This window comes from Thamnophis elegans, chromosome 17 (assembly GCF_009769535.1).
Source record: "Thamnophis elegans isolate rThaEle1 chromosome 17, rThaEle1.pri, whole genome shotgun sequence".
Classification (NCBI taxonomy): domain Eukaryota; kingdom Metazoa; phylum Chordata; class Lepidosauria; order Squamata; family Colubridae; genus Thamnophis; species Thamnophis elegans.
In genome coordinates, this window is record NC_045557.1 from 6,159,002 (window position 1) to 6,186,813 (window position 27,812).

The 27,812-nt window shown below is 46.6% G+C and overlaps 1 protein-coding gene across 1 annotated transcript in view; it reads left to right on the plus strand.

Moving 5' to 3' along the window:
- Positions 1–27,812, plus strand: part of LOC116519966 (neutral alpha-glucosidase AB-like) — a 35,611-nt gene that overhangs the window by 1,886 nt on the left and 5,913 nt on the right. Inside the window, 19 exon segments of the mRNA XM_032234085.1 lie at positions 801–896; positions 1,053–1,160; positions 2,711–2,838; positions 3,951–4,130; positions 7,577–7,642; positions 9,258–9,363; positions 9,789–9,876; positions 11,235–11,331; positions 12,321–12,501; positions 14,601–14,754; positions 15,433–15,668; positions 16,684–16,810; positions 18,170–18,249; positions 19,609–19,752; positions 21,415–21,511; positions 22,963–23,064; positions 23,153–23,396; positions 24,115–24,179; positions 25,963–26,039. Coding sequence (XP_032089976.1) covers positions 1,128–1,160; positions 2,711–2,838; positions 3,951–4,130; positions 7,577–7,642; positions 9,258–9,363; positions 9,789–9,876; positions 11,235–11,331; positions 12,321–12,501; positions 14,601–14,754; positions 15,433–15,668; positions 16,684–16,810; positions 18,170–18,249; positions 19,609–19,752; positions 21,415–21,511; positions 22,963–23,064; positions 23,153–23,396; positions 24,115–24,179; positions 25,963–26,039 — 2,205 coding nt within the window. The 5' untranslated portion in view covers positions 801–896; positions 1,053–1,127.

Below are 27,812 nucleotides of genomic sequence, written 5' to 3' on the forward strand. Positions count from 1 at the left end.
GGGAGGATTTACCCTCACAGACCTTATCTGGCTTGGAGAGCTGCCAGGCTGATATCTGCAAAACTTGGCAAGGAGTCTTGGAGGGTCACGAACCAATTAAATGAACTAATGGTCTCTGCAAACTCCACTCCCCTTTCGCTCCTCTTTATTTCCTCTGGGAGGGGGAAGAGAAGAAGAGAATTTTTTATTGGCCAAGTGTGATTGGACCCACAAGGTGCAGATGCTCTCAGTGTACATAAAGACAAATAAAATAGAATACGTTCATCAAGAATCATGAGATACAACACTTAGTGATAGTCATAGGTTACTCATAAGCAATCAAATTATACTAGAAAACGAAGCAATATAAATTTTAAAGATACAAGCAATGTGGTTATAGTCATAAGTGGTAAGAGATAGGTATTAGGAAGGAAGATGATAATAATAATAATAATAGTAATACAGTCTTAGTAGATAATTTGACTGTTGTGGGAATTATTTGTGTAGCAGAGTGATGGCATTCCAGAAAAAAATGTCCTTGTGATTAGTTGTTCTGGTGTGCAGTGCTCTATAGCATCGTTTTGAGGGTAGGAGTTGAAACAATTTATGTCCAGGATGTGGGGGTCTGTAGATATTTTCACAGCCCTCTTTTTGACTCGTGCAATATACTGGTCCTCAACGGAAGGCAGGTTGGCAGCCATTGTTTTTTCTGCAATTCTAATCCTCCGTTGAAGTCTGTGTCTGCCTTGTTGGTTGCAGAGCCAAACCAGACAGTTACAGAGGTGCAGATGAAAATGTCTCCTTCTCCGTGTTCCACCTAGAATGTCAACGGTCGTGTGGTTGGCTCTTCTCCTGGCGGCGGTCTCGGCGGTGGATAAAAGCAACTTCAAGACCTGCGACCAGAGTTCCTTTTGCAAGTAAGTTGTGCGGAAGAGAAGAGATGGGAGACACACGGAGCCTTATTCCCCGAGGGATGACAGCATTTGGCCTGCATTGGCCCTGGGACTGCTATCTTGGGGGAATGAGTGTTGGAGGCCAAGAAATCTCCAGTAACCGTGGTTTTCCCTCTCCAGGCGTCAGAGAAGCATCAAAGCTGGAAGTTCCCCTTATAGGCACTGCTGGATTCCTTGCAGCTGAGCCAAGAATCTATGAAAATCCAGCTTATCAATGAAGCAAACAAGGTAAATTAAATCCCTCGGACTTCCTACAAGGGCTGGGGAGAGTCAAACTTGCTCTCTTTCTGACCAGATGGAAGGACTGGGGGGTTAGAAAGTTGAGAACAGTCCCTGTGGGCTCCTTGGTGCTGTCTGAGTTGTTGACCCATCTAGGTAACATCATCAGTGTGAGAAGGGAAGGGGGTTGTAGAGGGAGGAGGAGGATGAGAGTGAGGGGGATGGAAAAGGAAGTGTTGAATGTTTATTTATTTATATGCTGCCCTTTTCCCCTGAAGGGGACTCAGGGCGGCTCACAACTCAACTAAGGGAGGGGGATACAGACAAAAATTAAAAACAACGCGCAACAATACATAATTTAAAACACGACAACAGTCATACCATTCAAGAAGGGAGTAGAAGCTTTTTAGCCCCAGGCCTGTCGGAATAGCCAGGTTTTGAGGGCTTGGGAAGGTCTGGAGGGTGGTGAGGGTTTCGAATCTCCACGGGGAGTTCGTTCCAGAGGGTCGGAGCAGCCACAGAGAAGGCTCTCCTCCGAGTAGTCGCCCAGTCGACACTGGCCAGCGGATGGAATTCGGAGGAGGCCTAATCTGTGGGATCTAATCGGTCTAGTGGAGGTGATTGGCAGCAGGCGGTCTCTCAAGTACTCAGGTCTCAAGTACCCAGGAGGAGGAGGAAGAGGAGAATTGTGGGGTCCTTGATGCTCTCTGAGCTTGGTGGTTTTCTTGCAGATGTTTCGTGACCCAACTAGGTAACATCATCAGTGCTAGAAGGCAATGGGGGTTGTGTTCTCACACCATTCAAATGAGATAATAGAAGTAGATTTGGAATTTAAAACTGTACCAATAGAGGATAATATTCGTAGTCCAGGGTTGAATTACAGGGTCTTGGGGCTCTCTGAACTGGATGGTTTCTTCATGACCTAGCTAGGGAACATGATCCGTTTTAGGAGGAGTGAGGTTTGCTCTCTGTTTGTATACAGTTGCAAGGATATAAAGAGAAGGGTTTGCAGAGGGAGGAGGAGGAGAGAGGGAGCGGGGGGGGTGGAAAAGGAGGAGGAGGAAGAGGGCAACTGTGGGGTCCTTGGTGCTTTCTGAGCTTGTTAGTTGCGTTTTCATGACCCAGCTAGATAACATCCCAGTGCTAGAAGGGAGTGGGGTTGTTCTATACCATTCAACATGAGATAATTAGAAGTAGATTTGGAAATTTAAGACTGTACCAATATTTGTAGTTCGAGGTTTTAACTGCAGGGTCCTTGGTGCTCTCTGAGCTTGATGGTTTTCTTGCAGACGTTCCGACCTAGCTAGGGAACATGATCCGTTTTAGGAGGAGTGAGGTTTGCTCTCTGTTTGTATACACTTGCAAGGATATAAATAAATAAACAAATAAAATCTGGGTGTGGATTGCCGGCGAGGGTTGGTTTTTTTTTTAGCCTTTCGGTTCTGCTTGTTAGCTTTTTGGCATTCCCCTCCCGGGCCGGCAGGAGGACACAAGCTGTGGGAAGGTGAGATTTTTCCGGTGGGGAAAAGCCAGTGGGAATCCCTTCTTCCCAATTGCAGGTTCCTCTCCTCCTGGAGTTTTATGGCTTGAAAGAAAACATGACCCGCCTCAGGATCAACGAGCTGACGCCCCTCAAACCCCGCTATGAGGTACACGACGTCTTAATCCAGGACCCTCCCACCTCCAGGTACGGGGATGGGCCGCCGCGTGGGGCCGGTGGTCTTTGGGTGGGGTTCTACGGGAGGCGACGGAGTGAGGGATGTTAGGAGGCCGAGGTCTTTGGGGCTTGTGAGGAGCTGGGGTGCTTAGCGATAGGTGGATAAAAAAGCTGGCAATTACATCACACGGACTTTTGCGGAGATTGGCTTCAGGTTTTACAAGGAGCCGGTTGGGTCGAGGGGTTAAGGCACCAAGCTGAAAAGTTGGGAGGTGGTGAGAAGAAGGGGATGACCTAGAAACCAGAAGAAGGCGAGTTCTAGTCCGGCCTTGGGTCCTGAAAGGCCTGCTGGCTGACTTTGGGCCATCACCAGGAGACAGTGAGTTCTAGTATCACCTTAGGTGACTTTGGGCCAATCACCAGGAGACAGTGAGTTCTAGTATCCCCTTAGGTGGACTTTGAGCCAATCGCCAGGAGGCAGTGAGTTCTAGTATCACCTTAGGTGACTTTGGGCCAATCGCCAGGAGACAGTGAGTTCTAGTATCACCTTAGGTGACTTTGGGCCAATCACCAGGAGACAGTGAGTTCTAGTATCACCTCAGGTGACTTTGGGCCAATCACCAGGAGAAAGTGAGTTCTAGTATCACCTCAGGTGACTTTGGGGTCAATCACCAGAGACAGTGAGTTCTAGTCCCACTTTAGCCATGAGAGCCAGTTGAGTGACTTTGGGCCCAATCGCTAGGAGACTGTGAGTTCTAGTCCACCTTAAGCTCAAAATCCGGCTGAGTGACTTGGATCGGTCCCTCCCTCCCCACCCCAATCGACCTTACCAGAGTGGTGGTTGTGGGAGGAAAATAGGAGTTGTGTTGGATATGTTCACACCCTCGAGCTATTTGTGAAAACGACAAAGGAGGGATACAAATAATAATAAATGCCAAATTGCAAAATAAAACTCTGGCAGTTGAAGTCCGCACTTCCTAACATCCCCGACGTTGAGAAAACCCCCAACTTCGTTTAAATGTCCTTCTAGACATTTATCGATTTATCGGGTGATAAATGTCTGTTTCCCCTTCTCGTTTCTGTCCTGCCCTCACCCCCACCCCCTGGGTGTCTGTCCGTGTCTGTCCGTCCTTCCCCCCAAGACTCTCTGTCACAGGCCGCGACGAGAACAGCGTGGAGCTCTCGCTCGAGGGCGGGATTCACAAGGTGATCCTGACGGCGAAGCCCTTTCGGATGGACTTGCTGGCGGGGCGGGGGACCTGGTGTTGAGCGTCAATTCCGGGCCTGCTGGTGTTTGAGCATCTGCGACAGAGGAAGGACTCGTGAGTACCTGTGGGGCTCCACCTTTGGAGTTGGAGAAAGGGGGAGGGGGGTTGGTTCCTTGGGAGGGGGGTGGGGTCATCGAAGTTGGTTTATTTAGGCTAGCATTCCTGGGGTCAGTCCAGGATCGGGAGATGGAAGCGTAATGGTGCTCAACCATCAAATCGTCTATGTGGCCCTGGTGCTTTCTGAGCTCGGTTATTTCTTCTTGCAGACGTCTCACGACCCAACTAGGTAACGTCATCCAGGGCTAGAAGGGAGTGAGGTTTCCTCTCTATTTATATACAAGGAGCTTGCCCTGTCAAATGTTGTCATCTCAGTAAACCACAACCTAATTGAGGAACCAACAATCATACCCCCCACCAATGCCTGTCGGGCAAACCGCTATATATAATTAGATCACACTTAACGCTCCTTCCTATTTTCCCAAATAATGACAACCCTGTGAGGTGGGCTGGGTTGAGAGAGAGGGTGAATGGGTGGGTCCCAATCACCAGCTGGTCCTCATGCCTAAATTGGAGCTAGAACTCACCGTCCTCTGGTGACTGGCCCCAAGTGACGCAGCTAGCTTTCATGCTTAAGGTGAGACTAGAACTCACTGTCACCTAGAACTGGCCCCAAGTGACGCAGCTAGCTTTCATGCTTAAGGTGAGACTAGAACTCACTGTCACCTAGAACTGGCCCAAGTGACGCAGCTAGCTTTCATGCTTAAGGTGAGACTAGAACTCACTGTCACCTAGTGACTGGCCCCAAGTGACGCAGCTAGCTTTCATGCTTAAGGTGAGACTAGAACTCACCTGTCACCTAGTGACTGGCCCCAAGTGACGCAGCACGCTTTCCTGCTTAAGATGAGACTAGAACTCACTGTCACCTAGTGACTGGCCCCAAGTGACGCAGCTAGCTTTCATGCTTACGGTGAGACTAGAACTCACTGTCTCCTAGTTACTGGCCCCAAGTGACGCAGCTCGCTTTCATGCTTAAGTGAGACTAGAACTCACTGTCCTCCTAGTTACTGGCCCCAAGTGACGCAGCTCGCTTTCATGCTTAAAGTGAGACTAGAACTCACTGTCTCCTAGTTACTGGCCCCAAGTGAAGCAGCTAGCTTTCATGCTTAAAGTGAGACTAGAGCTCACTGTCACCTAGTGACTGGTCCCAAGTGACGCAGCTAGCTTTCCATGCTTACGGTGAGACTAGAACTCACTGTCTCCTAGTTACTGGCCCCAAGTGACGCAGCTCGCTTTCATGCTTAAAGTGAGACTAGAACTCACTGTCACCTAGTGACTGGCCCCAAGTGACGCAGCTAGCTTTCATGCTTAAGGTGAAACTAGAACTCACTGTCTCCTGGTGACTGGCCCCAAGTGATGCAGCTACTTGCATGCTTAAGGTGAGACTAGAACTCCCCACCTCCTAGCGATTGGCTGAAAGACATCCAAGCTGCTTTCCTGCCTAAAGTGGGACTAGAACTCACCGTCACCTGGTTTCTAAGTCAGCTCCTTTACCGACTACATCAACTGATTGTGATATTCAGAGATTTATAGGTGTTTCAATCCTCCGGAATCGAAAAAGTGAGAAGTTTCTGATAAGTTACGTCAGGAAAGCACCAAGCTTTATATCTATGTAATTTTTCTGTCTATCTTAACTCTCTAGTGGGTTTGTAGAAGGAAGGTATTTGATTTTAAAATCCTTTCTTTTCTAATCCTCCAAATTCAACCATCTTGGTCAACTTTATTTCCCCCCCAGGTAGAATCCAGGGCTAAGATGACGAAATTAATCTCCGGATTTGCCAGTGCTGGGTTTCTTATTTTGTTATTGTTTTTAACTTTCAAATTTAACAAAACCTTAAGTTTGTCTGTACGTTATACCGTATTTTCATAGTACAAGACACACTCCCACTCCCCCCTAAAAGAGAGTGAAAATCTGGGTGCGTCTTAGACACCGAATGTAGCCCCATCCTTTGGCCTCTGCCTCCCAACAATTTACCCTCCTTGCAGCAAATGGGAGGGGGCAATAGGCTGTGGCAATCCCTGCACCCTGAAACAGCTGATCGTTGGGAGGCCCCTGCTGAAACTGAAAGTGAAACCGGCTGATTGCTGCAAGGAGGCAAATTGCTGGGAGACGGAGGCAGATTTTTTTTTCCTTGTGCCATTCAGGCTAAACTGAAACAGGCTGTTTGCTGTTTGCTGCAAGGAGGCAAGTCAATCACTATAAATGCCTGTAGAATGTTCGGATTATTAGACTTATTTTTTAACGACGGCTTTATTGTTGTTCTAAACAACTTAGCAACATGAAGAAGCTTAAAAATGCTTGATCTGAAGAGGCCCAGTGCTATTGTATCTTCTTTTAAATAGCAGAGAAGAACTACACTTCCAGAAAGCACATCAACTTTAACAGCGTCTGTACAAGTATAGTCAGAAATATAACACTACAAACACTGTATATTGTCTGTACTGTTCGTTGCAAGGAGGCAAATTGCTGGGAGGCAGTTATTTTTCCCTTGTTTTCCTCCCCAAAATCGAGGTGCGTCTTATACTTCGGAAGCGTCTTATACTCCCCAAAAATACGGTATATTCTTGAGTAGGTTTATTCCCTTTGCCTTCCACCAAGACTGTTTTTTTATAAAATCCCCTTCTGTTTCATTATAATTGTAATTGTATACTTTGGAGCGTTTCATACTCCGAAAAATACGGTAATTTAAAATTGATTTGTTGGCTTATTTTGTATAGAATCTGGGTTGATTTGAGCACAAAATCTCGTGACCCGTCAAAACCGCGGTAGACAAAAGCGCGCTCGACGAAAGCGCGTACCTGACGTCATCAGCAGCGTGACGAAAAAAATTGAAAATAAATTAAATTGAAATTAAAATAAAATTAAAGCAAGCCGATTCACATAAAGGTAAGGGTTAGGGTTAGGGTTAGGGTTAGGTTAAGGGTTAGGGTTAGGTTTAGGGTTACGTTAAGCGTTAGGGTTAGGTTTAGCGTTAGGTTAAGGGTTAGCGTTAGGTTTAGCGTTAGGTTAAGGGTTAGGTTAAGGGTTAGGTTTAGGGTTAGGTTTGGGGGGGTTAGGGTAAGGTTTTCGCTTTAATTTTAAATTTACCGCTCACAGCGCGATATTTTCGTCGCGCTGTGATGACGTCACGTACGCGCTTTTGTCAAGCGCGCTTTTGTCTACCACGGTTTTGTGGTGGAACCCAAAATCTTAGTGATTGCTTTTTAAAGGAAAACCCCCTGGCAATCCTGCTAAATAGGGTAAAAATAATTGGATGTGTTGTGTGCTTGTTTTTTTGGTTAAGTGGGGTTTATTTGAGTGCAAAACCTTGGGGTTTTTTTGGAATTCACCAGGCAGGGGGGTTTGGGGGCATCTTTTGAGATTCCTTGCACTGACTCTCCATTGTGTTTTCTGTTTTTGTTGGTCTGTGGCCCCCCCACTCTCGCTCGGCCCCCCCTCCCAGTTTCTCGGATAAAGTTAGTGACACGGTCGTTAGCATTTGGGATAGGATCACGAACGTTTTCTCTAGGTAATTCTGCAGCTTCTGCTTCTGTTTTTCAACTCCCTTTCCCTCCGGTACAGAAAACGGGGGGGCTTGCCCGGCCTTGTGACATAAACAGGGGGTGAAGCCCACCACCCTCTGCACCCCCTTTCTTTCCCTCCGATCCTCAGTTTTAAGAATGACTTGTGGTGTGGTGTGCAGAGGAGATGTGGGAATCCTTACATCAGTCCCGGGTCTGCCCAGCGTTGGGGATGGGCTTAGATCCAGAGCTGGGAAAGAAAGAGGCTCTGGGGGAGGGAGGGGGGCAATAAGATATCCAGAAACATTTTTTAAAATTAAATTAAATGAAAAAAATTTAAACATTGCTTCACTGTTCTTGAGGACCAGCGCCTTAGCAGCTAAAAAGCCATTGCCAGTTCTTAATAGAGTGTAGTATAGTTTTTATTGTCATTGTACAAAACAAATATAACGAAATTGGTTGGAGGATGGGAAAAAAATATATCCCCGAACCAGGATATTTCTGGGTTCTAACATGTTTGTGACTCATCTGGATATTCCTTCCTCTTTTCTGAAAACTCAACAGCCATTTTCCCTTCATTTCCTGTGTCCAGAATCTGATTTCACGATAGGGAATCGGATTTTTTCTATGTCCGGTTCCGGTTCCCCCCCCCTTTTCTCTCTTCTGGACTCCCCTCCCTCCTGATGGCTGGGTGAAATCTTGAAATATTAACTGTCTTATCCTGTTTAGGAGGCATTGGGGAAGCCTTAGGTTAGTTAAATGTCAGTGTTTAGGACATGGGAAAGCCTTGGGTTAGCTAAATGTCAGCATTTAGGACATGGGGAAGCCTTAGGTTAGCTAATTGTCAGTGTTTAGGACATGGGGAAGCCTTAGGTTAGCTAAATGTCAGCATTTAAGACATGGGGAAGCCTTAGGTTAGCTAAATATCAGTGTTTAGGACATGGAGAAGCCTTAGGTTAATTAAATGTCAGTGTTTAGGACATGGGGAAGCCTTAGGTTAGCTAAATGTCAGTGTTTAGGACATGGGGAAGCCTTAGGTTAGTTAAATGTCAGTGTTTAGGACATGGGGAAGCCTTAGGTTAGCTAAATGTTGATGGAGATCTCGGACATTCAGGTTATGGTTGTCCCAAAGGTGCTTTTTCAAGAGGCAACTTTGTTTTCCTTTGAAGACATTTCACCGTGGGAATATATCTGCTGAACAAAACTCAGCATCGGCAACAGGAAAGGCATCTGGCCAGGAAACACTCAGCTCCATTCAGTTGCCCAAACAGGAATTATGGGGTAGTTAAAAGATTATGACGATGATTGTTGTAAGACGAGGACTACCTGTAACTAGTTTCACCCCGCTCTCTGCCCCATGGCTAGCTCTCCCCCCTCCCCCCCTCCCCAGATCCCTACTAACTAAGCAGGGCTGTGAAACAGCGTGTGAGTTTCTGTTGATTGTTATTGCCATTGGTTTGCGCCAGGGTGTACTTACGTGTGTGTCATCCATGCCCGTGCGAGACCCTCTTTTTGCATTTGATGAGCTTTTGCGTTGGCTGCTCCTCCGCGCGCGGGGGGGAAAACGTGGAGGGTCTCAGCCTGAGCTTCCCCTTTTTCCCCAAACTCTTTTTTCCCTTCCAGAACGCCGGAGAAGGAACCCGAGTCGGAAGGAGGAGGAGGTGAGCCCGATGAAGCCGCCGATCCGGCTTCACCTCCAGAAGAGGAATCTGCGGAGAAAACAGAGCAGGTGAATGCAGAAAAGGAATTCGGGAAGGGAAGGAGGTTGGGGGGCTTTGGTGTAAATTCATGCCAGCAACAGAGAGAGAGAGGGAGAGAGTGGGAAAAGAGATGGAGAAGGAAAAAATGGAAGAAGAGGAGATGGGTGGGAGGAAGACGAGAAAGAGAAGAATAGGAATGATCAAGGAGAAAGAAGGAGAAAAGAGAAAAAGAGAAAAAAGAGGAGAAGAATAGGAAGTGATAAAGGAGAAAGAGGAAAAAAGAGGGGAAAGAGGAGGAAATGGAGGAGGAGGAAGAGGAAAAAAATGGGAAGTGATCAAGGAGAAAGAACCTTAAATTGCCCGTTTTTAAAATTATTCTGACTTAACTTTATACATTCAGCGTCGTCGTTGAATCGTGCCAACCTTTCTTTCAATTTTTTTTTTCTCCCACCAGCCTGAGGAGGCCTCCCAGAAGGACCCCGAAGAGGATCCGGGATTGTGGGAAGAAACTTTTAAGACCCACACGGATAAAAAACCCAACGGTTAATAAGAGTATTGTACTTTTTAAAGCTTTTATCTCCCTGCCTCCGTCTCCCTCTTTGCAATTTGGGAAGCGGGGAATTGTACATTGCGAAACCTTCCTTGGGATCAGTCTGCACAGTGCAATGATGATGGGTGTTTGGTTCTTTAAAAAAAAAATAATCATCATCATTTGGGAGGCTGAATAAAAAGAATCAGCTACATCTGTATTTCCCAACCTCCGCAGCTTTAAGAAGCGTGGACTTCAACTCCCAGAATTCCCCAGTCAGTGGGGGCTTTTATGTTCCCTTTTCGTATTGCCACCCGCCATTATTTTGATTTCCGTGGCCTGAATAAGCTCTGATTATAGATCCTTCCTTCCTTCCTTCCATCCATCCATCCATCCATCCAACTTCTTCATTTCTTCCCCTTCCCTCTTTGCTTCCCTTTTCCTTCCTTTCTTTCTTTCATCCATCCATCCATCCATCCAACTTCTTCATTTCTTCCCCTTTCCTCCTTCCTTCCATTTTCCTTCCTTCCATCCATCCATCCATCCATCCATCCATCTTCATTTCTTCCCCTTTCCTCCTTCCTTCCATTTTCCTTCCATCCATCCATCCATCCATCCATCCATCCAACTTCTTCATTTCTTCCCTTTTCCTTCTTCCTTCCATTTTCCTTCCTTCCATCCATCCATCCATCCATCCATCCATCCATCCATCTTCTTCATTTCTTCCCCTTCCCTCCTTCCTTCCATTTTCCTTCCATCCATCCATCCATCCAACTTCTTCATTTCTTCCCCTTCCCTCCTTCCTTCCATTTTCCTTCCTTCCTTCCTTCCTTCCATCCATCCATCCATCCATACATACAACTTCTTCATTTCTTCCCCTTTCCTCCTTCCTTTCATTTTCCTTCCTTCCTTCCTTCCATCCATCCATCCATCCATCCATCACCTTCATTTTTCCTCTCCTCACCTTGCCCTTCCCTCTTCCTTTCCTTTCTTCTTCTCTATCTTCCTCTCCTAACCTCTCCTCTCCTAGCCTTGCCCTTCCCTCTTTCTTTCCTCTCCTCTATCTTCCTCTCCTCTCCTCTCTTCATCTCGCCTCTCCCTTCCCCTCCAGAATTGTCCCTTTTTGATAGTTTCCCAAAAATACAATTCCGCTTTGTGATGTGTGACTTCCCACAGAACACCAAACCTCGGAGTGCTTAACTGGAATTCATAAAAGGGCTTGTAGTTTTCCCTTCCGGGCTGATGCCCGCTTGCAAATCACTGTTTACCAAGTTCGATCACTTCAAATTCAACGACGGGACGTGGTTTGGTGTTTGAAGAGTGAGCTCAACCAGAGGAACTCAGCACTTTTTCCTCCTCTTCCTTCTACAGGACCGACGTCGGTGGGGCTCGATTTCTCACTCCCAGGAGTGGAGAACATGTATGGAATCCCAGAACATGCCGATAACCTCCGCCTGCGAACCACGGAGTAAGTTTGGGTTCTCCGGAAGTTGTATCTGTCCCAACACTGGAGGTTTTTAAGAAGAGGCTGGACAGCCGTTTGTCTGAAATGGTGTAGGGTTTCCTGCCTGAGCAGGGGGTTGGACTAGAAGACCTCCAAGGTCCCTTCCAACTGCTATTGTATTCCATTCCATACCATACCAAATTCTATTTTATTCTATTCTATTCTGTAGTTTATTTTATTCTATTCTATTTCTATTCCATTCCATATTCTATTCTATTCTGTAGTTTATTCTATTCTATTCCATTCCATACTCTATTCTATCCTATCCTATCCTATACCATACCATACCATACCATATTCTATTTCTATTCCATTCCATTCCATTCTATTCTGTAGTTTATTCTATTTCTATTCTATTTCATTTCATTCCATACCACACTCTATTCTATCCCATCCCATCCCATCCCATATTCTATTTCTATTCTATTCCATTCCATACCATGTTCTGTTCTATTCTATTCTAGTAAATTCCATTCCAAATTCTATTCTATTCTGTAGTTTATTTTATTCTATTCTATTTCTATTCCATTCCATATCATACTCTATTCTATCCTATCCTATCCTATCCTATACCATACCATACCATACTCTATTCTATTTCTATTTCTATTCACTTCCATTCCAAATTCTATTCTATTCTGTAGTTTATGTTATTCTATTCTATTTCTATTCCATTCCATACCATACTCTATTCTATTCTATTTCTATTCAATTCCATTCCAAATTCTATTCTATTACATTCCATACCATATTCTATTCTATTCTCTTTTTATTTCTATTCTCTTTTACTCTCTTTTATTCTATTCATTTCTTTTCCTATTTCTATTCTATTTCTATTTCTATTCTACTCTTTATTTCATTCTCATTCTATTCTTATTCTAGGCTAGGCTAGCCTAAATATAAACCCTTTAGGCAATGTTTTTCCTTGCATTAACGATCTCATATCTCGGTAGGGGAGGAGATCCATATCGTCTCTATAACTTGGATGTCTTCCAATACGAACTCTACAACCCGATGGCTCTCTACGGATCGGTCCCAGTGTTGTTAGCTCACAGCGCCCAACGGACCCTCGGCATATTTTGGCTCAACGCAGCCGAGACCTGGGTGGACATCACCTCCAACACAGCTGGCAAGGCAAGTGGTGTGAACTTTGCTGCTGCTTTACACAGGTAGCCCTTGTCCTAAGGACGACAAGTGAGCCCAGAATGTTTGCAGCTAAGCGAGGCATTTGTTGAATGAATTTTGTCCCATTTTACGACCTTTCTTAACACCACAGTTTTTTTAAGTTAGCCACACGGTCATAAAGCGAATCCGGCTTCCCCCCTTAACGTTTGCGCGTCAGATGGTCGCAGAAATGGGATCCCATGAGCGTGAGACTGCGACCGTCATAAGTATGAATCGGTCTCCAAGCATCTGACCATGGGAATGCTGGAATAGTCATAAGAGTGAAAAACGGTCGTAAGTCACTTTTTCAGGGTTTTTGGCACTTTAAAAGGTCGCTAAAACAAATGTTTGTAAGCTGAGGCCTTCCTTTTAGGAGAATTTCCCTAGTTATTTACCTCAGGAGTCTCCAAACTTTTAAGACTTGTGGACTTCAACTCCTGGCTATCTGGCTGGCTGGGGAATTCTGGGAGTTGAAGTCCAAAAGTCTTAAAATTGCCAAGCTTGGAAACCTCTGATTTACAGTAATCTAGCTGGCTGCATTACTTATTTCTTAGTTGACCATAAGGAAGGCTGAGTGCCAAAGAATGGAGGCCTTTGAACTCGGGTGCTGGAGAAGACTCCTGCATTGAGTCCCTTCGACTGCAAGGCCATCCAACCGGTCAGTCCTAGAGGAGATCCACCCTGGCTGCTCTTTAGAAGGCCAGATCCTGAAGAGGAAACTCAAAGGCTTTGGCCACCTAATGAGAAGGAAGAAGGACTCTCTGGAGAAGAGCCTCATGCTGGGAACAATGGAGGGCAAAAGAAGAAGAAGGGGACTTCTATCTATCTGTCTGTCTGACTGACTGCCTACCTATCTATCAACTTACCTATCTACCTACCTATATAATTATCTATCTATCTATCATCTGTCTGTCTATCATCTATCTATCTATCTATCTATCTATCTATCTATCTATCTATCTATCTATCTATCTATCTATCTATCTATCTATCTATCTATCTCCCACAAGTCCCTTGGACTGCAAGGCCATCCAACCAGTCAGTCCTAGAGGAGATCCACCCTGGCTGCTCTTTAGAAGGCCAGATCTTGGAGAGGAAACTCAAAGATTTTGGCCACCTAATGAGAAGGAAGAAGGATTCCCTGGAGAAGAGCCTCGTGCTGGGAACGATGGAGGGCAAAAGAAGAAAAAGGGGACGACAGAGAAGGAGGTGGCTGGATGGAGTCACCGAAGCAGTTGGCCTGATCTTCAATGGGCTCAGAGGATGGGAGAGGACAGGAAGGCCTGGAGGAACGTGGCCCATGGGGTCACGATGCGTTGGACAAAACTTCGCAACTAACAACATCAACAACAAGCTGGCTGGGGAATTCTGGGAGTTGAAGTCCAAAAGTCTTAAAATTTCCAAATTTTGAAACCCCTGATTCACAGTAACCTAGCTGGCTGGGGAATTCTGGGAGTGTTTTATTTTAATTCCTATCAAAGAAGCAACAAGTAGTCAAAATTGGCAACTCTATAACTAACCCGGCACCAGTTAACCGTGGTTTTCCCCAAGGCAGCGTTCTAGGACCAATGTTCTTTTCTATTTTACATAAACGACCTTTGTGATCACGGTGGAAGAGATCCGGTGGAAGAGATCCACAGCCGCGTCCTCTTTGCCGACGATGTAAAACTGTTTTAAGACCACAGGGAAATTCTATTACTCTACAAAACAACCCGGATTATGTATCTTGGATGGTCAAACAATTGGCAACCTCAAACCTCTGCTAACAAATGCTCAGTCCTACACATTGGCAATAAAAAATCAGAACATCTCAAGATGTAACGAAAGATTTTAAAAAAAATCAGAACATCAAATGCAAACTGGGCAGAAACGATCTAAGAGATGAGCCACCCTCTGCCTGTCAAAAGTTTAAAAAAACCACAAGTCTTAATGTTGCCAATTAACAAACCTTTGATTTACAGTAACCTAGATGGCTAGGGAATTCTGGGAGTTGAAGTCCAGACGTCTCCAATTGGCTAAGGTTGAGAAACACTTAAATCCATGTGTTCCCTGCCCATTTTTTCTTGCAGACCATGTTCGGGAAGATGCTCGATTACATACAAGGCGGAGGAGAAACGCCCCAGACTGATGTCCGCTGGATGTCGGAGAGCGGGATCATCGACGTCTTCCTTCTGCTGGGACCTTCACCCACGGATATTTTCAAGCAGTACGCATCCCTCACAGGTGAGCCGGTGGGAATCGGGGCGATTTCGAGGATAAACAAGAAAAAGAAGTGTTAACGCCACTTTATAATGCCTTGGTAAGGCCACACTTGGGATACTGCACTCAGTTTTGGTCGCCACGATGTAGAAAAGATGTGGAGACTCTAGAAAGAGTGCAGAGAAGAGCAACAAGGATGATTTAGGGGACTGGAGACTAAAACATATGCGCAGAGCTGCCAGACGAAGGGAAGAGCTAAAGAACGGGGGTTGATTTGGGAGTAAGGTCACAGGTGGAAGGTGAATGGCCCCTCCCAGAGGAAAGAAAAGAGGAGCAAAAGGGGAGTGGAGCTTGCAGGAGACCATTAGTGCATTTAATTGGTTCGTGACCCTCCAAGACTCCTGGCCAAGTTTTGCAGAGATCGGCCTGGCAGCTCTCCAAGCCTGATAAGGTCTGTGACTGTAAATCCTCCCTCGAAAGACTTTGCTGGATATGAAGGAGCAGAATTCACAATCAATTAATCAAAGGGGATTTTGTCGGGACAAGGAGTTTGTTTCAGGCTCTCGGGAAGCCCCGGTCAGGACAGTAAATCCGGACGGTTGCTAAATGAACCATTGCAAGTCGAGGGCTTCCTGGACCAGGTGATGCCTTCCCTCCGTATGAACAGCCCCAGAGACCTTCGGTGTGTTTCCCCTTCCTCAGGCACCCAGGCTCTGCCTCCGCTCTTCGCCCTGTCCTATCACCAGAGCCGCTGGAACTACAACGACGAGGAGGATGTGAACGCTGTGGACAACGGCTTTGACGAGCACGACATCCCCTACGATGTCATCTGGCTGGACATCGAACACACCGATGGCAAGCGCTACTTCACCTGGGACCCCAACAAGTTCGCCAACCCCCGGGAGATGCTTCAGCGGCTGGCAGCCAAGAGGAGGAAGGTAAGAAGGACCGAGCCATCAACCGTCAAATCTTCCTGGGGTGTGGGGAACATCTGAACCCCCCCCCCCTTCCTTGTTGGCCTGCGATTTGGGTGCGAGTAGAAGAGACAGTGGGGGATTTGACTGTGGGGTCCCTAGTACTCTCTGAGCTGGGTGGTTTTCCTGCAGACGTCTCATGACCCAACTAGGTAACATCATCAGTGTTAGGAGGAGGAGGAGGAAGAGAATTGTGGGGTCCTCGGTGCTCTCTGAGCTTGTGGTTTTCTTGCAGAGATTTCATGACCCAACTAAATTACATTTGTAATTTACAAATTGCTAAATTTGGGGTACAAACTTTGGGGTGTATTAGAAGGAGAAGGAAAAGGAGGAGAAGGAAAAGAAGGAGGATGAGGAGAAGAAGATGACAATTCTGGGGTTCTTAGGTGCTCTCTGAGCAAGGTGGTTTTCTTGCAGATGTTTCATGACCCAACTAGGGAACATAATCAGTTCTAGAAGGGAGTAGGATTTGCAAAATAGAGGAGGAAGAAGAGGAGGAGGAGAATTGTCGGGTCCTTGATGCTCTCTGAGCTTGGTGGTTTTCTTGCAGACATTTCATGACCCAACTAGGTAACATCATCAGTGCTAGATGGGGGGTTGGGAAGAGGAGGAGGTGGGGAAGTAGAATGTCTCGGGGGTCCTTCTTGCTCTCCTAGTCCTCCTCTTCCCATCCTCCTTCTCCACTCCAGAATCCCCTCTCCCTTCTAGCACTGATGATGTTCCCTAGTTGGGCCATGGAACGCCTGCAAGAAAACCACCAAGCTCAGAGAGCACCAAGGACCCCACAATTCTCTTCCTCCTCACCCCACAATTTGGATAGTCCTGGCATGGCCACCATCTAGAACCTAAACTAAAAAAAATAGATTTGGGTGAAGTGGGAGCAGTTATCTATTCATGCGGTACATTCAACTAGAAGGATGTATTAATGCTACCGCTTAAGTCCATCACCCCAATCCATGTTATTCGCCCTCCACCCCAGATGGTGAGTATTGTAGACCCGCACATCAAAGTCGACAGCAGCTACCGAATCCACAATGAAATTCGCTCCCGGGACCTTTACGTCAAGACCAAGGATGGGAATGACTATGAAGGCTGGTGCTGGCCAGGTGAGTAAAAAAACTCTAGGATGAATCCAGATGTTGAGACTCTGGAAAGAGTGCAGAGAAGAGTTGACAAAGAGGATTAGAAGGCTAAATTATACAAAGAACTGTTGCAGGAATTGAGTCTGTCTAGGTTAATGAATAGGGACGTGGTGGCTCAGGGGCGAAGACGCCGAGCTTGTCGATCAGAAAGGTCGGCAGTTTGGCGGGTCGAATCCCCAGCGCCGCGTAACGGACTGAGCTCCCATGACTTGTCCCAGCTTCTGCCAACTTAACAGTTCGAAAGCAGGTAAAAAATGCAAGTAGAAAAATAGGAGCCACCTTTGGTGGGAAGGGAAGAGCGTTCTGTGCGCCTTTGGCATTGAGTCATAGCAATAGCAATAGCAGTTAGACATATACCGCTTTATAGGGCTTTCAGCCCTCTCTAAGCGGTTTACAGAGTCAGCATATCGTCCCCACAGTCTGGGTCCTCATTTCACCCACCTCGGAAGGATGGAAGGCTGAGTCAACCCTGAGCCGGTGAGATTTGAACCGCTGAACTGCAGATAGCAGTCAGCTGAAGTGGCCTGCAGTACTGCACCCTAACCACTGCGCCACCTCGGAGTCCTGCTGGCCACATGACCACGGAGACGTCTTCGGACAGCGCTGGCTCTTGGGCTTTGAAACGGAGAGGAGCACCGCCCCCCTAAAGTCAGGAACGGCTAGCACATATTACGTGCGAGGGGAACCTTTACTTTTAGTTTAATGAAAAGAAGGCCTAGGGGTGAAAACGGAAGGCCAGCTCTTCCTGTCTCTGTGCACGGCCACACGCACGCCAGCTCCCTGCCATCGGTCCTGCAGTTCACGCTGGCGGCTTTGTTCGCCCTCTTTCTCCCCTCTTGGTTCCTCTTTTTATGCGCTTTCTGAAAGGTAGCCGCTAGTGGTGCGAAAGACAGCATGGAAAACATAGGCGCGTGTTCCAGGTGACATGGGTTTCGCCATTACGGGGATACAGTATAAAATTTAAAATATGAGATTGAAAATGTGGACAAAGTTAAAACAGGAATCTTAGCAATAGCAATAGCAGTTAGACTTATATACCGCTTCCTAGGGCTTTCAGCCCTCTCTAAGCGGTTTACAGAGTCAGCATATATCGCCCCCAACAATCCGGGTCCTCATTTCACCCATCTCGGAAGGATGGAAGGCTGAGTCAACCTTGAGCCGGTGAGATTTGAACCGCCGAACTGCAGATAGCAGTCAGCTGAAGTGGCCTGCAGTACTGCACCCTAACCACTGCACCACCTCGGCTCTTGCCCAGAAAGTAGTAATATTCATCATTCCATTCTATCACCATCAAGTCCTCTCTCTCCGTCTCCTTTTGCTCAGGTTCAGCGGGCTATCCGGATTTCACCAACCCCCAGATGCGTTCCTGGTGGTCCAGCATGTTTCCTTATGACCAATACGAGGTAAGGGGGGTGGGGGTTCCTGGTTTATTCAGATCTTTTCTGATCCAGGGCTTCACTGAATCCCGAAACAGATTCCTTGTCCTTCAAAAAAAAACAAAAAAATCCCTTTTTGTTTGGTTAATGTGAATTCCTGGCATTCACATCCAGAAAAAGGCCCGGCAATTCGTCTTTCAAGGTTTTAAGTGCAACAACAGACCTTATCAGTCTTGGAGCGTTGCCAGGCCAGGAGCTTCTAGTCCCAACCCTGTAAAAGGAAATCTTCACAATAATAAGGGAACTGATGGTCTCCTGCAAACTCCACTCCCCTTCCGCTCCTCTTTTATTCCCTCTGGGAGGGGCCATTCACCGTCCACCTGTGGCTTTACTCCCGAGTCGACCCCTGTTCTTTAGCTGTTCGCTTCGTCTGGCAGCTCTGCGCATGCACACACTGGGAACAGGCTCCAGCTGTTCTTCTGCCTCACTGATGTCTGACTCTCAAAGCAGCTGATAACTATCAGACGGCCCTGGCCCCCTCTCTGCCTCCAACACAGAGGCCTCATCAGAGCCTTCCCCAGACCCCAGGACTGGCCCAGGTTCCTCCCCAACCCTCCTCACTGTCCGAATCTGGCAGGCCACAACAAGACTGTCAGCGTTCCAAGTATCATGTAGAATTAAATCACGAGTCCAAGGCAAAACGATCCTTAAAGTTCCAATTTAATAAAGCAGCGTGATCCGACAAATGCGCGCACGACAAAAGCTCGCCGACAAAACCGCGGTGTTAAAACCGCGACGTCATCAACGCGCCGAGAGAAGCGCGATTTAAGTTAGGGTTAGGTTTAGAGCACGCTTCTGTCGGCGCGCTGTTGTCGGCGCGCTTCAGCGCTCATTCGTCAGCGCGATTTATAACTCGCGGTTTTGTCACCGTGGTTTAGTCGGATGCGCTTCTGTCGGGCGCCCTTTTGTCGGTGAACCATAAAGCAGACATTCTTAGCGCATCTGTGTTAATCCCAATTCTGCAAATGACATCAGAATCCCACCCAGTTAAAAGTTCATGATCTTGTCCCCACACCCACAAATCCATCACATGGTCCAATCTTCTTCTGCCACGCTGGCGTCTCCACCCAGCTGCTCCCGGTTAGGTGTAAAAGTGCGGAGACAAAAGATGACCTTGGCTTCTAATGAAGAATGACAACAATACATTCCACAATCCTACTCCTGTCTATTCCCACCTCCCATCAACTGTACTAATGGAACAGCATAATGAAGTAAGAGAAAGTGTGGCGGGCCAAAATTCTAAAAGGAATATAATTGCAGGATTGACAAAGACGTTTCTATTGCTCTGCGGCGTCTCCCTGTCACACGCTTCTCCTTTGACCCCAGGGCTCCATGGAGAACCTCTACACCTGGAACGATATGAACGAGCCTTCGGTCTTCAACGGTCCCGAGGTCACCATGCACAAGGACGCCGTCCACCAAGGGGGCTGGGAGCACCGCGATGTCCACAACCTCTACGGCTTCTACGTGGTGAGTGCCCTCCCGTCACAGAGTTTGGCTTTGGGGAGGCGTTAAATGAGGAGGGGCTTGACGGAGGGAAAGAAGGCCGCCTGACCAAGGCAATGAGAAGATGGGCGTACCAAGAAGGGCCTCCACCCCCATTTCTCAAGGGGGAAGAGGGGAATCACCTTCCAGCTTGAAAAATCCGGTTGCCGGATTTTCTCTAGCTCATTGGTTTCCGACCGTCGACAACTCGAACACGGGTGGACTTCAACTCCCAGAATTCCCCCAGCCAGAATTCTGGGAGTTGAAGTCTACACACCTTCAAATTACCCGGGGGTTAATTAACATTGCTGGAGAGCTTCCAGTCAAAGATTTAACTGGTGCCTGGTTTTTTAGTCCCAATCTACCTACTCAGGTTGGGATGTAGTTGTTGGATCCATAGTCTTTTGGGTTTACAGGTAGTCCTGGATTTACAACAGCTCATTTAGCGACCGTTTCAAAGTTACAATGGCCCTGAAAAACGCGACTGAATGACCGTTTTTCACACTTAACGAACTTTCTAGCTTCGGCATAGTCACACGATCTAAATTCAGGCGCATGGCAACCGGTTCATACTTACGACGGTCGCTGTGTCTCAAAGATTCCCCTTTTGTCAAGCAAAATCCATGGGGGGGCGGGGGGGAGCCAGAGTCACTACTACCAGACTGCCAACTTCTCAACTGCAGGGATTCCCTTCACGAGCCATGTGTCAAGAGATCCAAGTATCATGTAGAATTAAATCAGAGTCCAAGGCAAAACGATCCTTAAAGTTCCAATTTAATAAAGCAGATGTCTTAGCACATCTGCGTTAATCTCAATTCTGGAAATGACATCAGAATCCCACCCAGTTAAAAGTTGATGATCTTGTCCCCACACCCACAAATCCATCAAATGGTCCAATCTTCTTTCTTCCACGCTGGCGTCTCCTCCCAGCTGCTTCCTGTCAGGTGTAAAAGTGCGGAGACAAAAGATGACCTTGGCTTCTAATAAAGAATGACAACAATACATTCCACAATCCTACTCCTGTCTATTCCCACCTCCCATCAACTATACTAAAGAAACAGCATAATGAAATAAGTGAAAGTGCGACAGGCCAAAATTCTAAAAGGAATAATATTGCAGGCCTGACACCCTGGCAGGAACAGCTGTAAAACGGAGCCAGACTCGCTTAACCAACGTCTGGTTTAACAACAGAGGTTTGGGGCTCCCTTGTGGCTCTGGTGGCTCAGGGGCTAAGACGCTGAGCTTGTCAATCAGAACAGTGGGCGGTTCGAATCCCAAGCGCTACATAACGGACTGAGCTCCCAATTACTTGTCCCAGCTTCTGCCAACCTAGCAGTTCGAAAAATGCAAGTAGAAAAATAGGAGCCACCTTTGGTGGGAAGGGAAGAGCGTTCCGTGCGCCTTTGGCGTTGAGTCATGCCGGCCACATGACCATGGAGAGGTCTTCGGACAGCGCTGGCTCTTGGGCTTTGAAACGGAGATGAGCACCGCCCCCTAGAGTCGGGAACGACTAGCACAGATGTGCGAGGAGAACCTTTACCTGTGGCCGTAAGCCGAGGACTCCTGTAATTCTTAGGCCGTTGGGTAGGCTTTCGATCCAAGCTTCAATGCCTTGAATAACCATCTCTTCTCCCATCCTCCTGGCAGCAAATGGCCACTGCAGAGGGACAGGTTCAGCGGTCCGGCGGCGTGGAGCGGCCCTTCGTCTTGACCCGAAGTTTCTTTGCCGGTTCGCAACGTTACGGTTAGTAAAGATGAGCGATGGAGTAGTTGGGTAGGAGAAGCTTCCAAGACTGGGAGAGAGAAACTCCTTCCAAAGATTTGGAAGGGGGAGCAGATCTTCAAGCCCCCAAGTCTTCTGACCGAAGCTTCCCGAGAGCCTGAAGCAAACTCCTTGTTGTCCCGGCAAAAAACCCTTTTATTAATTGACTGTGGATTCTGCTCCTTCACCTCCAGCAAAGTCTTTCGAGGGAGGATTTACGGTCACAGACCTTATCTGGCTTGGAGAGCTGCCAGGCCGATCTCTGCAGAACTTGGCCAGGAGTCTCGGAGAGTCACGAACCAATTAAGCGAAATAATAATCTCCTGCAAATTCCATTCCCCTTTTGCTCCTCTTTTACTTCCTCTGGGAGGGGCCATTCATCGTCCACCTGTGGCCTTCCTCCTAAGTCGACCCCTGTTCTTTAGCTCTTCCCTTCCTCTGGCAACTCTGTGCATGCCCACACTGGGAACAGGCTCCAGCTGTTCTTTTATTTATTTATTTATATATATATATATATATATATATATATATATATATATATATATATATATATATATATATATATATATATATATATATATACATACATATACACATATACATATATACATACATATATACATATATATATATATATATATATATATATATATATAAATTATTTTCAAAACAAACATACAAATCCTCCTTCTTTACATACTGTAGAAAGTGTATCAGTTGGTTACAAAAGGCTTTTGTGCATCTCTTCCACTGTCATCAAAAATAATTCATATTAACTCTAATATCTTAACTCAGATATTTATTATATTACCATCATCATACCTCCACTTTTATTTGACTACAATTAGTTAAATGTCCTTCATCATAAAATATACCAAGATTTAATACATAACCACATGCTGGCATTTCATTTACTTCTTTATAAAATCCTCCATTAACATTAAATCCTCATATCCTGTTTTAGCTAAACATCCATAATATTGAATACCAACATTTTCTAATCCTCCATGTACATAATTTATTATCATTCATCGTCCACCTGTGGCTTTACTCCCAAGTCGACCCCTGTTCTTTAGCTGTTCCCTTTGTGTCTGGCCACTCTGCACATGCACACACTGGGAACAGGCTCCAGCTGTTCTTCTGCCTCACTGATGTCTGATTCTGAAGGCAGCTGATAACTGTCAGACGGCCCTGGCCCCCTCTCTGCCTCCGACACAGAGCCCTCCTCAGAGCCTTCCCCAGACTCCAGGACTGGCCCAGGTTCCTCCCCAACCCTCCTCACTGTCCGAATCAACTGCCAGCTCTACTTGCGGGCCACAAGCTTGTAGGGACGCTTGGAAGTGGCAGAGGCGTTGAGTACATTCTCAATTTTTTTCCTCCGAAACGGCAGTTGTTAGTTGTCGTTAACTGTTTGTGGTTGTCGTCCTTCGCAGGAGCTGTGTGGACCGGGGACAACGCGGCCGAGTGGGACCACCTAAAAATTTCCATCCCCATGTGCCTGAGCCTGGCTTTAGTGGGCATCTCCTTCTGCGGAGGTAAGCAGACTAGCAGCTGTCCTTCACCTACGCCCACTCGTTTAGCGACCATTCGCATTTATAACGGCAAACTTTCCACTGTGCTTAGCCGACGTGGGTGGCTTCTTCAAAAACCCGGAGCCGGAGTTGCTTGTGCGTTGGTACCAGGCTGGAGCCTATCAGCCTTTCTTCCGAGCACACGCGCACGTGGACACCACGCGTCGCGAGCCCTGGCTTTTCGGCGACGAGAACAAAGTGCTGATCCGGGAGGCCGTCCGGGAGCGTTACGCTCTGCTTCCCTTCTGGTATACCCTCTTCTATCAGTCTTACCGGACTGGCCTGCCGGTCATGAGGTGAGTTGGGTTCCATATTTTGCATTGAGCCATTTTAGCTAGGGAATTCTGGGATTTGAAGTCCACCCATCTTAAAGCATGCTGGCTGGGGGATTCTGGGAGTTGAAGTCCACCCATCTTAAAGCATGCAGACTGGGGGATTCTGGGAATTGAAGTCCGCCCATCTTAAAGCATGCAGACTGGGGGATTCTGGGAATTGAAGTCCAGCCATCTTAAAGCATGCAGACTGGGGGATTCTGGGAATTGAAGTCCGCCCATCTTAAAGCATGCAGACTGGGGGATTCTGGGAATTGAAGTCCAGCCATCTTAAACTATGCAGACTGGGGGATGCTGGGAATTGAAGTCCGCCCATCTTAAACTATGCAGACTGGGGGATTCTGGAAGTGGAAATCTACCCTTCTTAAAGCATGCAGACTGGGGGATGCTGGGAATTGAAGTCGGCCCATCTTAAAGCATAGCACACTGGGGGATTCTGGGAGTTGACATCAACCTTAAACCGGGCAAGGTTGGTAAAAAAAATCTTGCTCTAAGCGACGATGTAACGTGAGATATACTGGTCTCTTGTCGTAAATTGTGTTTTCTGAACTCAGACATGATGACAGACCATCTTTACACAGCCTTAATGATCGTTTAGCATCATTTCTCAGCCTAACCATGGTGTTGTACGACGTTTCCTTATTTCGATTATGTTAATTCTTGCTTTTTGCCCTCTTCACAGACCACTCTGGGTCGAATATCCCCAGGACCCTGTTTTGTACCCCATTGATGATGAGTATCTGCTTGGTGAGTTTTTCCTCTGTGTGTGTGTGTGTGTGTGTGTGAGAGAGAGAGATGAGAGAGGGGGGGAGGGAGGGAGAGAGAGAAAGGAGAGATAGAAAGAGAAAGAAAGAAAGAGATAGAAAGAGAGAGAGATGAGAGAAAGAGAGAGAGGGAGGAGGGAGGGAGAGAGAGAAAGAATGAGAGAAAGAGAAAGGAAGAAAAAGAGAGAGAAAAGAAAGAAAGCGAGAGAGATGAGAGAAAGAAAGAAAAAGAGAGAGATGAGAGAAAGAGAGGGAGGGAGAGAGAGAAAGAATGAGAGATAGAAAGAAAGAGAGATGAGAGAGAAAGAGAAAGATGAGAGACGGGGGAGGGAGGGAGAGAGAAAGAATGAGAGATAGAGAGAGAAAGAAAGAAAGAGATAGAAAAAGAGAGAGATGAGAGAAAGAGAAAGTGGGAGGAGGGAGAGAGAGAGAGAAATAATGAGAGATAGAAAGACAGAGAAAGAAAGAAAGAGATAGAAAGAGGGAGAGATGAGAGAGAGAGAGATGAGAGAAAGAGAGGGAGGAGGGAGGGAGAGAGAAAGAATGAGAGAAAGAGAAAGAAAGAGAAAAGAAAGAAAGCGAGAGAGATGAGCGAAAGAAAGAAAAAGAGAGAGATGAGAGAAAGAGAGGGAGGGAGAGAGAGAAAGAATGAGAGATAGAAAGAAAGAGAGATGAGAGAGAAAGAGAAAGATGAGAGACGGGGGAGGGAGGGAGAGAGAAAGAATGAGAGATAGAGAGAGAAAGAAAGAAAGAGATAGAAAAAGAGAGAGATGAGAGAAAGAGAAAGTGGGAGGAGGGAGAGAGAGAGAGAAATAATGAGAGATAGAAAGACAGAGAAAGAAAGAAAGAGATAGAAGAGGAGAGATGAGAGAGAGAGAGATGAGAGAAAGAGAGGGAGGAGGGAGGGAGAGAGAAAGAATGAGAGAAAGAGAAAGAAAGAGAAAAGAAAGAAAGCGAGAGAGATGAGCGAAAGAAAGAGAGAGGAGAGAAAGAGAGAGGGATGGAGACAAAGAATGAGAGATAGAAAGAGAGAGATGAGAGAGAAAGAGAAAGATGAGAGAGAGGGGGGGAAGGAGAGAGAAAGAATGAGAGATAGAGAAAGAAAGAGAAAGAGATAGAAAGAGATGAGAGAAAGAAAGAGGGGGAGGAGGGAGAGAGAAAGAATGAGAGAGAAAGAAAGAAAAAGAGAGAAAAAAAGAAAGAAAGAGATGAGAGAAAGAGAGAGGGAGGGAGAAAGAAAGAAAGAAAAAAGATGAGAAAAAGAAAGAGAAAGTGAGAGACATGAGAGAAAGAGGGAGGGAGGGAGAGAGAGAGAGAGAACCAGGAAGGGCAAAGATGAAATTCTACTTCCTGACCCCATTTGGAGCTTCCCACAGTCACATGACCACGATTCTCGTTGTTTTTGTAACCGGAAACAAACGTTTACGATTTCCAGCAAAAAAAAACCCAACCACCACCACCTGTTGGCCATCATGGATTTATTGAACAGCTATGATGTTTGTTTTCATGTCTGTCACGAAAAAAAGTTCGTAAAATCGTGCAGGGTCCCATGCTGACCAACTTAATGACCGCCACAACTCGAGAACCGTAATTCTGTCCTCAATCACGGTCCTAAGTCGAGGACTGACTGGAAATAATGACAGGAAGTAATTTGGTTCCTTCTTTGAGGAAGAGAAGGGATGACGCTGCTGGAATATAACCAGTTTTGGAAATGCGATAAGCAATTTGTTCAAGTTTCTAGATCTCATTGACTATTTTGCTTACAGGCGATGCACTGTTGGTTCATCCGGTAACTGCACAAGGAGCTCGCGGTGTACAGGTGTATTTACCTGGCAAAGGGGAAGTAAGTATGATTGTTGACTTTGGATTGAGCTATTCACTTATTAGATGGTTATCCATTCATTATTTTTTAAGTAACTCAAATCAGTGAACATTCCTAAAGCTCCTCCTTTCTCCTCCTGCTTTCCCCACAACAACAACGACCCTGTGAGGTGGACTGGGCTGAGGGAGTGACCAAAGCCCTCCAGTTGGCTTTCGTGCCTAAGGTGGGGCTAGAATTCACTGCCTCCTAGTAATTGGCCCAAAGTCACCCAACAGTTTTCCGGCCTAAGGTGGGACTAGAACTCACCATCTCCTGGCGATTGGCTCAAAGTCACCCAGTTGCCTTTCATACCTAAGTCAGGACTAGAACTCACTTTCTCCTGGTAGCAATAGCAATAACAGTTAGACTTATATACCGCTTCATAGGGCTTTCAGCCCTCTCTAAGCGGTTTACAGAGTCAGCATATTGCCCCCAACAACAATCCAGGTCCTCATTTTACCCACCTCGGAAGGATGGAAGGCTGAGTCAACCCTGAGCCGGTGAGATTTGAACAGCTGAACTGCAGAACTGCAGTCAGCTGAAGTAGCCTGCAGTGCTGCATTTAACCACTGCGCCACCTCGGCTCTATATGGTGATGTCTATGGTGATTGGCCCAAAAGCACCCAGCCGTTTTCATGCCTAAGACGGGACTAGAAATCACTTGCTCCTGATAATTGGCCCAAAAGCACTCAGCCATTTTCATGATTAAGATGGGACTAGAACTCACCATCTCCTGGTGATTGGCCCAAAAGCACCCAGCCATTTTCATGCCTAACACAGGACTAGAACTCACTTGCTCCTGATAATTGGCCCAAAAGCACTCAGCCATTTTCATGATTAAGATGGGACTAGAACGCACCATCTCCTGGTGATTGGCCCAAAAGCACCCAGCTGTTTTCATGCCTAAAACGGGACTAGAACTCACCGCCTCCTGGTGATTAGCTCAAAGTCACCTAGCTGTTTTCCTGCTTGAGGCATAACTAGAACACACTGTCGCCTGGTGATTGGCCGAGAATCACCCAGCTGGCTTTCATATCTAAGGCAGAACTAGAATTCACTGTCTCCTGGTGCCTGAATCCTTAGATCAAACTCTTTTATATCAATAATTACCACAATAAATCGGAGGACCCCGTTTTCAGCTTCAGATCTCCACCTTGCTAATAAACCCTGACTGGAACTCATTTTCACCCAGCTGTTTCCATGCCTAAAACGAGACTAGAACTCACCAACTCCTAGTTCATATGCCAGCACTTTAATCACTACACCAGAATTGCTCTCTTTCTCTCTCCTGCTGTTACATTTGTCTGGGGAAAAAGTATTCCCTTCAAAAGAAAAGTATTATATGCGTATCTCTATTGTGAAGAAAGGGATGCTGTGGCTCAGTGGCTAAGATGCTAAGCTTGTCGATCCGAAAGATCGGTGGTTCGAATCCCTAGCGCCGTGTAACGGAGTGAGCTCCCGTGACTCGTCCCAGCTTCTGCCAACCGAGCAGTTCGAAAGCACGTAAAAAAGTGCAAGTAGAAAAATAGGAACCACCTTTGGTGGGAAGGGAACAGCGTTCCCTGGGCCTTCGGCGTTGAGTCATGCCGGCCACATCACCACGGAGACGTCTTCGGACAGCGCTGGCTCGTTGGCTTTGAAACGGAGATGAGCACCGCCCCCTAGAGTCAGGAACGACTAGCATGCATGTGCGAGGGGAACTTTTAATTTTTACCTTTTTTTTGCTTTTTTTATTTTATTTTTAAACATTAAAAA